The sequence below is a fragment of the Notothenia rossii genome (genome assembly GCF_949606895.1).
Source record: "Notothenia rossii genome assembly, chromosome: 1".
Classification (NCBI taxonomy): Eukaryota; Metazoa; Chordata; class Actinopteri; order Perciformes; family Nototheniidae; genus Notothenia; species Notothenia rossii.
In genome coordinates this window covers 19374801-19387144 of record NC_136912.1, presented here as the reverse complement: position 1 = coordinate 19387144, position 12344 = coordinate 19374801, and the positions used below count along the sequence as shown (strand labels likewise).

General features: G+C 42.2%; 1 protein-coding gene across 1 annotated transcript in view; it reads right to left on the bottom strand.

Moving 5' to 3' along the window:
• Window positions 1-12344, bottom strand: part of tnrc6c2 (trinucleotide repeat containing adaptor 6C2) — a 51447-nt gene that overhangs the window by 23662 nt on the left and 15441 nt on the right. Inside the window, exon 4 of the mRNA XM_079649142.1 lies at window positions 5952-6356. Within this exon, the coding sequence (XP_079505268.1) occupies window positions 5952-6356 (405 nt within the window). The remainder of the gene's footprint in view (window positions 1-5951; window positions 6357-12344) is intronic.

Below are 12344 nucleotides of genomic sequence, written 5' to 3'. Positions count from 1 at the left end.
ATATGTTATCCATCATGAGATAAAGACCCAGTGGTCAAAACAATCCAGTCTGGATAGTCTGTTTGTTTGAGGTATGTGGACACACAAACGCACAGAAATGTTGCTTTAAGATACTGTGCAACACACCACTCGGTGGCTGTGAATGCAATTTCCATCCGAACACACTTATCTTCACTCCCCAGGCAGCCTTATCGCACAGTGTCGTCAGAGTGATGGCTCACACACGCACGTACGTACAGACACCAGTATGCAGTCATTTGGCAATAAGTAGACCACAAAATAAACAAATAAAACGTCAAAAAGTTAAAGGCCTGATTTGGGTTTGTATGAAAAATGTCAATAGTAGGCCAGACAACAAAAGTAATGCTTGCACATAAACCTGTTAAATCAAAGCTTGATTACCAATTGTTGCTGCCTGGTGTCCAAGTGACAACAAACTAATATAAATGTAAGGAATAATTGTAGAAGATATTTAAGGGATTTAGAATGTAACTCCATTATATATGAGTGTCAAAGATAATGGATAAAGTGAAGGATGACTAATCCATAGTGTTAATTTTCGCGTATAGGAAAGTAGTGAATGTTTATTGAGTGCAAGAGATTTCACAATAGCTGAACTCATTGAAGTCAACTGAAGGCATTTTCTGTACAAGGACAACATTATATGTTTAAATGTATCTCAGGTATGTACACTTAGTCTTTTTCTTAAATAAATCTAAATGTATTTTTCTTTTGTTTGGACTTCCACCAACATAGTGATTTATGTGTATCTTGTGAAACAAAGCCTGGTTTGGAACTATTTCAAGTCTATTGAATTTGGCGCATGCCTGCTAAGGCCAGTGGGTGTGAAAAAATAAATAAAATATCTATCTTTCTCTCAGTTATATTTGCAAATGTTCTCTTGTTACATTATAAGTGCATCAAAGCCTGGAATGCAGCCATCTCTTTAGCACTCCTGTCACAGACACTGCGACAAACCAACATTTAACACAAAAAAAACATAAAAAGGGAAAAAAGGAATGTGTGTTGCCTGTGTTCTAAAAAAGGGGTCATCCAGGGAGAGAGTGGAAAAATACCTGAGAAGAGCCAGCGCCACTCTTTTAAAGCCATTACACAGATGTCTTCTATGTCTGCAAGCTAGCTCCCCGGTTGTTTCTTAAACCAATAGTATGTGGATTATATGCAGGCATTAGTGGAACTATGTGCAGTGTATATAGAAAATGTGTGCAGATATGTAACATTATAAGCTCGACCAAGTAAATATTTGATGTGAATTATTTAATAGTTTTTTTCTCTAGACAGTATTGGTGCTAATGCTATTGAGTCTACCCCTTTAAATATGTACATGCTGTGTGCCTGTATGGACTAATGCAGAACAGCCTCTCTCCTTCACCTCAACATGCACTGAATGTTCGCCCCTCGACTCCCTCCCAGACATTCCAATAGAGAGGTCTGACTGATTCTTGACAAAGCAGCGATATAGCAGGGGGAGAAGAGAGCAAGCTCAACATGAAAAACAAAGAAAAGGGGACAGTTATTTCCATCCACCATTTGCAATCATGTGTCAGTAATGTGGTGCTGCTTTCAGTCTGCGTGCAATTAGGAGGGCAGGCTCCTATTATCCTTTGTGAATGAAAAGGGTTTCAAAAAACGACGGGTTCCTTTCCCTTTCTGCTCGTCATGCACCCAACACTGAGCAATGTTCTTTCTTTTGGTATATACGAGTCTATGCATGACGATACAGCCTTGCTCTCTTCATAGGAGAAATAATAATAATAACAAATTCCTAATGATGAGCATTGTTTCTGCTCGAAAAGTGAGAGACAACAGCAACGACACATTGAAACCTCGAAGCCAGCTTGCCAGTTGAAACAAAGATACGCATAGATCTTCGAGATTGAAACGAGTTGCCATAATAGAAAATGGGCAGGTAGCCAATAATTAAATGCTTTAAATTAAACGAGGGGCAGGGTGAGCGCAAGAGAGAGAGAGTTGTAGGGAGAGATGGAGGAAAGTATTGGGGGAAGGGTTGGCACTTGCAGTGGCAAGGGAAAAGAAAGGGAGACAGTGGGAGAACATACATGAACAGGCTATAAGAGATGGTGGGACCAAAACTGGAATCCTTCATTTCACTGTGAGCCCAAGACTACACTTTGATTTCTCACTGCAAAACGTGGGATGACATAACACCAGAACCAGAGGGGACATTTAGTAGTCTTTTGTCCTCAAATAGACCCTCTCCATCTCTCGTTGAGGGGTGCTTTACGCCCACTCGGATCAAAGACAGCATGTACTTGTTTCTCCGGAAGCAGGGAGGAAAAGAAAGAGTAAGGAAATGGTCACAGGAGGCTTTAAAAAGCTCATTATCCATGTCTGTTTACCTCTGCTTAGAGAAGAGAAAAAAAGGGAGAGTGAGATCATTGTGACTTCTCTGGTTTCCCTGACAGAGGCTGGATTAATTAAGCCACTAGGGGGCTCTCTCGTGTGTGTGTGTGTGTGTGTGTGTGTGTGTGTGTGTGTGTGTGTGTGTGTGTGTGTGTGTGTGTGTGTGTGTGTGTGTGTGTGTGTGTCACAGTCATCCACATGGGGCAATCTATACCTCTCCGGCTTCATTATGGCAAAGTGCTCTTGTGATTATGATTTTAAAACACACAAGATTTAAGTGGAGGTTATTTTACATCTCAAGTGTACCAAGGTTGATGAGGCAGATCTGCCTTTCCTTAAGAAAGTACTTGAAGAAAATAACATGTTTTAAAAAATGTATTAGATTTTTTCGAATTACAACCTATATTTTAGCTAACGATTTCAAAATACCCATTTTAACTTAAAGCGACACTCTGTTCAATCTCCACATTTAACTCAAATTAGATATGCTCCAATGCCCGACTGCTTTACCTGCAAAACAAAGAGAGCCCAAGTGAAAGGGCTAAGTGTTTTAGCAGCACCCGGCAGAGTGCCTTCTGGCTATAAGCTGTGTCTGGGTGACGAGCAAACAGCTGTTGGGCTGCAGTTCCCACAGTCTTAAGAGACCCCCACTCAAGCACCTGCTACTGGGGAGTCTGTCTGGACGGCTGCTGGCTGACGGCTACTTAATGGTCCCCAGTCAGCTGGAGAGACTGGGATGGTGGGGGTGATGCAGGGAGGGGAGAGGGGACAGGGGGGTCTCTGTCTGCTGTTGGGGACACTCAAAAGGGGTTTGGAAAGCGGAGGTTAGGTGGGAGTGGTGTGACTGCCCTTGAATTTAGAGGGGGTTGCCTTTCAGACTTTGGGGATGGGGCGGTGTGTGTGCTGTTCCTGCTGGAATCTTATAAATCACACACAATTACATTTAATAGGGCTTCTAAATTAAATCAGTAGGATTTTTTTTCTGAACCAAATAGAGGAAAGCAACGAAACAAATGGGTCAAAAATAAATTCATTTAAGCACCTAAGGATATACTGTATACTGAATAATACTGCAGTATGAACTAACATGCGTGTGTGTGTACCCTTTAAACCCTGAGCCAGCTGGCCTGCAAGGCAGACACAGATCTGAGAGGACACAACTAGGTCAGACCAGTGTGTTCTTCCTGATGTGTATCCACTACATCTATCCACATGTGTTTGTGATTGCATGCGCACAAGAGAAAAAGTTCCTGCTTGAACATTATCACGTCCCTTTGGGCCACAGTCACCTCCTCAGAGAGGTCAGAACAATGTCCTCAAAACAGAGTTCATCCCTCACTTACAGTTACACTGAGGAAGTAAACTTATGTGTATTTGCAGGCAGGCTGCAATAAATAATACAGGAACATGATACTGGGATTTTGACAAAAGTAGACATTTAGATTCATAATATGGCAGAAATTATTCTCTTGCGTAGGATAATGCTGTACATAATTCTTGACTTGAAGATCCACTTAATTCCATGAACTTTGTTTAAATGGATGAATAAGTTCAAAACACAAATTGCAAATGTGTAGTCTTCCAAACATATAAATCATGCAAAAAGAAGATCTTCTTTTTAGGCTATTTTTCAAGGTCTATTACAAAAGTAGTAGTTTGTGTAAATGAAGCAAAAAGCCTTAACCTTCTAGCACAGGGTAGAAAGTTTAACTACAATGTCCGCTCTTTAAATTATGCATGCCAGAATATTTGCAACAACAGGGCCACTAGCCTGCGGCTATTACTGGTGCAGACAGGATAGAACAGGCTGGGCAGACAGTGTTGTAGTGAGAGGCCCCTGGGAAAACCAGGGCGAGGTAAATGATAAACAGGATAACCAGCGCTGACGATTATAAGGACAGTGTAGGTTAATAAACTGAACAAGGCGAGCTTTCTGAAGCCATTACTTTATTTAAATGTGAAGGCTTATAGGTATTGCTGCTCTTGAGAACGAGAAGCCTGGACCACATTCTGGGAAACCCTGTGTGTTGTCCTACTTATTACTAAAATGTTGTTTGTGAAAGGATCAAAGAAAGCTGTATAATTCAGACTTGTTCATCTTTCATCATATGGACTACTAAATACACAAGACACAACACGGAACTCTTTACATATTCAGGCATCCATGTTTGTTTGAAGCTGGGATTAGTGGCATAGGCCCAAGTACAAGCACATCAGCGACTAGACGGAGACTAGGACCGGTTTCCTCTGTGATGGCTGCTGACTAGCAAGCCTTGCACCACAGCTGCTGCAGATTTATTTACCGAGTACCTGGTGTTGTTCCAGCAAATGTTGAGACAGTAATGAAAGGCAGAACAGAGTAGCACTGATGAAAAGAGAGATAGATAAAAAGGACTCTGGAGAGAAGAGAAGCTCAACAAAGATGAGAGCAGATTCTCATGCAAGCTCCTGCTAACCTGAACATGAAAACACTGCGTGGCATCCTACAGAAATATCTTTGCATCTATTCCTTCAGAGAGACAGAGTGTTGTGTTAGAGGATGTGAGGAGCATCTTTGTGTCTGTTGACATTATTAAGCAGATGGTTGTGATTGGTTTACAAAGGAAAACCTTGCACATGCAAATAGCAGAAATAATGATTACAACAATCAAAACATCTCGCATGTGAAAGCGAAAAGAAACACGGAAGTCAATAAACTGAGAGAAAAATAAATGCGATAATGATATAAATAAATCATGGCCATCTTTTATCACCCCATTACTTGCATACAAATGCACCCAAGCAGCCACACAATGAGCACCTTAAGGCAGGTTCACTATTAGTGATCTTAGGGGCCACCGGTGAGTTCATTAAAAGATTACCGCTGGCTACAGAGGTCTGAGAGAGTGTGTGCGTATTAATGTGTGTGTGGCCCTGAGAGTCTAGCAAAAATAAGGCTTCAAAACGTAACAATTTTCTTCTCAATTAGACTTAAACATCGAAACAAGATTTTTCCAAGGCTTTTAAATCATTTACCGTTATTATTCCTGATGTTAAAAGCACCGGGATCCAGACCAGCCCACTCTAAAAGCACAGACCCTTGGAAACACGCATTTAGCTCTCTGAATCCTTTTAGAATGCCAAGGAAGGGAAAAATAGAAAAGCAGAGGTAGCAGCCATTTGTAAATTAGTGTAGGCTTGAGTCTTACATGTTAAGTTGGCTTCAAATTGGTCAGCTTCCTACATAATTTAGGAGCTGCTGTAGCTCATCATTATTTACACTGACAGGCAGTGAAAGTGCCTTTAAACTACAATTATAATCACCATCATTTATTATGCCCATAATGCAGTTAATGTCTCAATGCTGCCTTGCATACCACTGTCTCTGTGCCAAGCCAATTTCACAACATTTGGGGAAGTCAAAGTGAGAAGTGTGAGGCAAAATGATCGATTTGTATGAAGTTAAAAAGGGTGAACATTTTGCACACAGCCACCACAAAAGCTTTAAAAAAAAAAAAAAAAAGGATGACAAATTTTAAATCAGGATATGTTCCAGGGTATTTTGTTTTCACTGTATTGACACCAACCTGGGTGGCGTTTGCTCGCAGCGGACGACGCAGAGTTTGGGGAAGTGCTGCCGGTAGTCGTAGAAGAAGAGGAATAAGATGATGAGGGCGAAGAGGAGGAGGAGGAAGAGGAGAGGGTGAGAGCGCTGAGGGCTCCTGCAGGCAGTGGCTGGCCTCTCTTCAGTAGCTGCTTGTGCTCCTGCTGGCGGAAGCGGGGTGGCACCTCTCTGGGCGGGTAGCGAGCACTGGCAGAGGACAACTGGCACTGCTGCTGAGGGGGGGTCTGAGTCTGGAGCTGGCTACTGGAGGAGGCGCGCTTGCCATTGCCAGAAGAAGAAGAAGAGGAGGAGAGGGGCAGCGTAGGGCTGGCAGGGTGGAAGTGGTGGGGGGGGCCAGGACTGGGCTTAGTGGGAGCAGGGTCTGGCACTGGATGGATACAATACACAGACAGAAAGACACACGCAGGTAGCAAGGTATTAATGTCTGGGTCAACTCTTTTAGTCCTTTGTATAACAGATATTACATTTGGCTGATATCTGACAACTTGTTCCAAAAGAATAGTAACTCAAACTTTTTTGTAAGAGGTAAATCCTGTATTTGAAATGCCTCTAAAGAGTGACGTTTTCCTATGCTGCTGACGTTAAGTCAAACCTTTTGTTTTTTCATCTTTTTAATGTAACAGTACTACTATATCAACCGCACAAGTTGTGATGGCAAAGAAAATTAATCTCAAGTTAAATTCTAGCAGTATGTGATGGAGTGGTCATATTCATGAGGAGGATGTTTACAGATTGCACAGCAGTCATGTTTTACTTTCAGTTCATGCAGTCTCCAGAAATGACATTGAGTATTGTATTTGTTGTGTAGCATTCTGCAGGTGTTTTTCATTTGTATGCATTTGTATGGTGCTGTGGACTGTCCCTTTAAGTTAACCGCCTCATGCAGCTTTTTATCGAACATATGTTACTGGCCCAGACGCACTCTATGAAAAGGTCATTCTTTTCTGCTGACTGAACACAGACACACCTAAACACATAGAGACACCTCCTTTCCTCCTCATTACACAGTCTTCTCTTGCAACCCCACACACACACACACACATGCACAAGGACACTCACACACACTTTTCCTTGCTGGTTTGGCCTCAGCCTGGGCCTTTCCCTGTGGTTGAAGTGACCAGCCAGCTATCTAATTGAGTATTAGCCTGAAAGGTGTTATTATTAGTAGGATCTGGACAGCTAGCACCAACCAGATTGGCTGGTCTAACATTTCCTCCCCACGTTGCTGAGAGAAGGAAAACACCCACCGTCTGATCTATACACTGAATACCTCTTTATTAAGCTGGAGAGTCTGTTGCTGCATGCACCTAGGAGGAAACCGAACTAGCTCTGATTATGCACCACTCTACCTGAGAGGTTCCTGCTGCGCACAAACAGCTGCTTTCATAATGTCTGCCAACTGCTAGTGACCTAAAAGCTGCCGTAAATTACAGTTTCTTGGTCCATGGCTGAATGCAGGATGAATAGAGCTGATGATGTTGTTTTCTCAAGTCCCTAGATAGATATGCCTGTTCTACACAACAGCTGAGACTGCCTTCACTCAGGGGAGCAGAGAGAGACGAGGGGACACAGGTTGTGTGAGTGTGTGTAGAGGGAAGGGGGATGTTTTTTTTTTTTTTCAAACAATGAAATAGTGGCAAATTGATGGCATGGACATAATGTTTTCATTAAAGCTTCACTCTGTCCAGCATGATAACTATTCCTATAGCAGGCCTGCACTGCAGTGCTGGCAATGACCCACAAAGTAACATACAGGCCAAATCTGCCACACTGGAGGTTAAAGTGAATTCAGAGGGCAGAGGTATTCAATGTGTCTGCCAAAATCTTGTGGAAAAGCAGAAAAAAGGGCTCTCAGTGAGCACAACAATAATCCAAAAATAGAACTATTTATATGGATAACCTCACATGTTTTTCTTCTAGTCATAACTAAATATAAGCACATTTCCACGTGTATAAAGTAAACGTGTGGGCCTCTATTTGTTTCCTCAAAAGTTCAAGACACAATTGTTTTTACCCCCTTTGATCGATGAAGTTTTAGTGAAACACACATGCAGATAGGGGGAGGGAGAACGAGAGAGAGAGAGTGTGCCCCCTCCAGCAGTATCTGCCTGGCTGTTGGCTTTGAACTGCAGCTGGTGACGCACATCTCTGATTAAATTCATGTCGGCCCGCCTGACGCTGCCTCGTCCAATCAGACAGCAGGACAGTGAATGCACGCTGCCCTGCCCCCTCCCTCCTCTGTCTTTCCATCAGCAGCTTGCACCGTATCCTCACTGCGTCTCCCTTTCTCTTTTCTGTGCCTACCTGTCTCTCAGCCTGGCGTTCTCTTCCCACTTTGTTCTTCTCCCTCTGGGCCATCTTGATCCTTTTTCTCCTCCTTCTCTCTTCTCTCCCTTGTCTTGTTTCTGTCTTCTTACCTTGCCATTTCCCTGATTCCAGACATCAATCTCCTGACTCCAAATGTCTACCTCAGCCCAGAATCTCTCTCTCCCAGCTTTCTTTTTCTTTCATCTCTTCCAACTCCAACAAATGTGTCTACTTGGAACGCATTGTGCCCTCTCTACTGTGATGTGCTACTATAGAAGGTTTTGAGAAAATGTTTGAATAAACCTAATTATCCCTGATTAAGTCAGATTTGTAATGGCTCATGAACAACCATGATGCAGTTTGCACCAGGTGTTGCTCACTGCTGAAATAGAAGCCGAGATAAAATGGGTTCAGAATGCATGCATATTAGGTGCACATAATGGTTGTTATAAAGCGGTTTAGACCCAGAGTAAGGACTTTCATTTAAAATGTAAATGATGGTTAAAGGTGGGGTATGCCATTTATTTCAGAAACACTTTTTGTTATATTCTATGGAATTCTCTTAACATCCTGATAGCAATGAATATATTAAATGCTTTGACAATAAATCCATAAAACAATTTCATCTGTGGAAGCCGTAGTACTGTAAAAAGAACGACCAATCATTTCAGACGGCCCGGCTAAACTAACTGGATGGCCTACCTGCCTGTCAGCCTTCCATCTGTGCACAAACTTATCTCGTGCCCTCATTGGTCATGTGCGCGTTCGTGTGTGCACAAACTTATCTCGTGCCCTCATTGGTCATGTGCGCGTTCGTGTGTGTTGGAGGAGGGGCTCTGTAAGGAAGTGGCAGATTTTTTCCGGTTGTGTATTTTCAAATTCTAGCGCACTCGAGCTGGTTTCTCCAAAATGACATACCCCACCTTTAATGTTCCCAAGTACTGACTCGTTGACAAGCAAAAAACACAATTACAAATAACTGTATTTACCAATAGCTTTGGTGTACGAAAATATCTTTTTTTAGCAGTACTTCAAAGATGGGCCTTTTTGGTTCTCCGCCTCTTTTGATCTACTTCCCGACAAACATCAAAGTAACATAACAGTCTGCAAACAAAAGGAATTCCTTCTTTACCACATCTTTGCAATTCATACACATGGGTTTCCAGAGCTCCTGAGATTTAGTCTTGGTTCCCTGAACAATTTAGTAAAAAAGAAACATAAGGAAGTTACTCAGTCAGCTCACTGTTCATTTCTGCTGCCAGCATGGAACAGGAAGCAGATGAACACAAACAAGTCCATTAGCTTTGGTGTGCCTCATACACCCATTGCTTCACACAGCCTGTGTTTGTGTTGTTGTAGTAACAAGGATGTATCCATGCTCCCTGATGTCACTGATGACCACATCTAATATCTGCTGCACAAGCAATGACACAAGTATCCAAAAAGAAAGCATGACCCATTTAGAGCACATGGTCACAAACCTATTCAGTAACATTATTCTATGCTCGCAGAAAGAAATGATTAAGTGCTGCCATGACAACATCCAGTTGGGTTATGTGTAACCATCTAAAGTGTAATCTGTATTAAACAAGTGATAATTAGCCTTCTTTTGAGAGGGAATGCGTGTCTGGTTGCAGACATACATACACAAGTGAGAAGAAAAGAAAGTCGGTCTGAATGTTTAAGATGTGAGAAGAAAGAGACAGCTTCCCTCTGCCCAAAAAAAAAAGGAAACACATTTACGGCAGACTGAAACATGTCTTTTATTTTGAGGAGGAGAGATCTTTTCTTAATTCATAATGGATGAGTAAATGCTTTTGAAGGTTAGAAAAAAAGACTATTAAGGGGGAAAAAAGAGAAAAGTGGGGGAATCCCTTGTGTCAGGAAAGTGAAATTGAATGGACACATTTAATTAGTTATAGCTTCTATAACTGTATGACTTAGAGCTTGATTGGCAGAGGTAAATACAGGGATATTAAAGTTAAAGCAGAGCAAGTCAGTGTTGTGTTTTAAAAGCCACATTAAGACTCATGTGGTGGTGGCCTTAGCACCTCTAATTGAAGTTGAAAAGGAGAGCCGATTAAATTAGCATTTGTATCAAGTGCACTGTAGATTCCATTAAACCCTCCAGCTGAGGCGCTCTCTGCAACCTTGCACCAAACTTTTAATTACAGCCCTTCTTCACACTAAATGGTTAATTACACACAATGAGAGAGAGCGAGACAAAGAGCAACTGCATAAAAATAGAGAACAAGCGAGCATAGATGAAGAAAATGAAATCATACAAGGCAGAGGGAAATGCACAAATGAATCAGATATAGAGCGAAACAAAACAAACAAGGCTTATTGGGCAAGAAGGAATGATATCTGCTTTTGTAAACAACAACTGTGGTTGGTTGGTTCCCTGCGCCGGGTGCCAGGCAGCGCAGGTTCCCACATCTCTTCTGTCTATTGTCTGCAGAGCCACTTTATTATGCAGCCATGTTTATAGAAGGGGGAGGGAAGGACGCAACACACAGGCCTATATGCCCTACACAATGGTGCATCTCTTAATCCAATAAGAGCTAAGAAGTAGGAGGAGGAATGGAAATACAGCATGTTTGTCTGTGTATTGAATACCTGCTGCTGTAGTGGTTTTAAAAGAAGTGCTCAGTTATGTGCATCAATGTTTTATTTAAGCTTATGAAGAAAAAAAACAAATCATGCCTTATGAGAGCAACAAGGCCCACTTTTGTGAAATAAATCAAATAGTACACGGGGCAGAGGCACGAATAATAGTTTCTCCAAGCCCATTAAATGTGTGTACTGTGAAAGCAAGTTAAAGAGATACTCAGTTTGGAGTTCATTACCTTTTCTGTATGTCTCACTTCCTTCTGCAAATTCTCTGTTGAAGCAGATTTAGGCTCCCACTCATTTTCATTTCCCCTTCTATGGAAGTATAGTAACTTCATCATTCTGTAACGCAATCCACAAGATCTGCGACTCCTTTTTGGGGGCACTTGGTTGTTTTTTTACAAGGTAACCAAAAGGATTTTCAGTCACATAAGGCAGACGTATGCACACAAAGGGGGGGTGTTTCTCTATGAGGTTCCATCTGTCAGTATTAGTGGGGAAAAATAGACACATCCTCAGTCGCATACAATTGGCTGTTGCCATAGAGACTGACAGTTGCCTAACGCACCTCCATTTGCCTTGTGACCCCATGTACCTCCGGTGACCTCTGACCAAACCACGCCTCTTCCACCCTCTCTCTATAATTATGGTCACCACCACCACTTCTTATTGCCAAACTTGTTTCCCTCCCTCAGGTCTCAGTTGGTCATGTCAGCTCTGCCTCTCTGCCCTGTTGAGATTATGACAGAGTGGACCAATGAAACCCCTTTTTGCTTTTGAGTCATAATGGAAGCTAAGTCACTCTCCGAGTAAAGAGCTTTAAGGGTATTATACTACACCTCCACCCAAGGTCAGTGCCAAAGGGCAACAACTGCCTGAGGATGGACGTCATTTGAATTTGATAGATATGTAGAATGATGTATGGTATCTCAAACATTGGGAACGCTGACATATGAATCAAAGATGTGATCTCTTCGGGGGTCATTGGGGAGTATGGGGATTAACAATAGAACATTGGAGTACTTCTCATTTGCAGTCCCAATGTGAATTTCATAGTCGTATGGAATATGGAATATGACTTGTATTGCATGACATTATCCCCCTTGACTATATATGATTAACAGGAATAATCTTATCAAGCCAAATTAAACTGGTATTCTTCTTCTGCTGATTCACAATGGCCTGAGGGAACGAGGGGACCCTATGCAGTCTTACCAGCACTCTTTGAACTTTACATATACATAATATAGGTGAACACCTCGGCCTCAAAGCAAAGGCTGAACTGTCATTCATAACTACAAGTTGAGCTAAATCCTATTAATGTGCCTGGTGTTTGGCACGAAGCAGCTCACCATTGGGGAACAGGGGGTGAGGCACCAAATGGGCTCTCTTGTCAGAAGATTGTGAGCGATCACACAACATGAATACGCAGAGG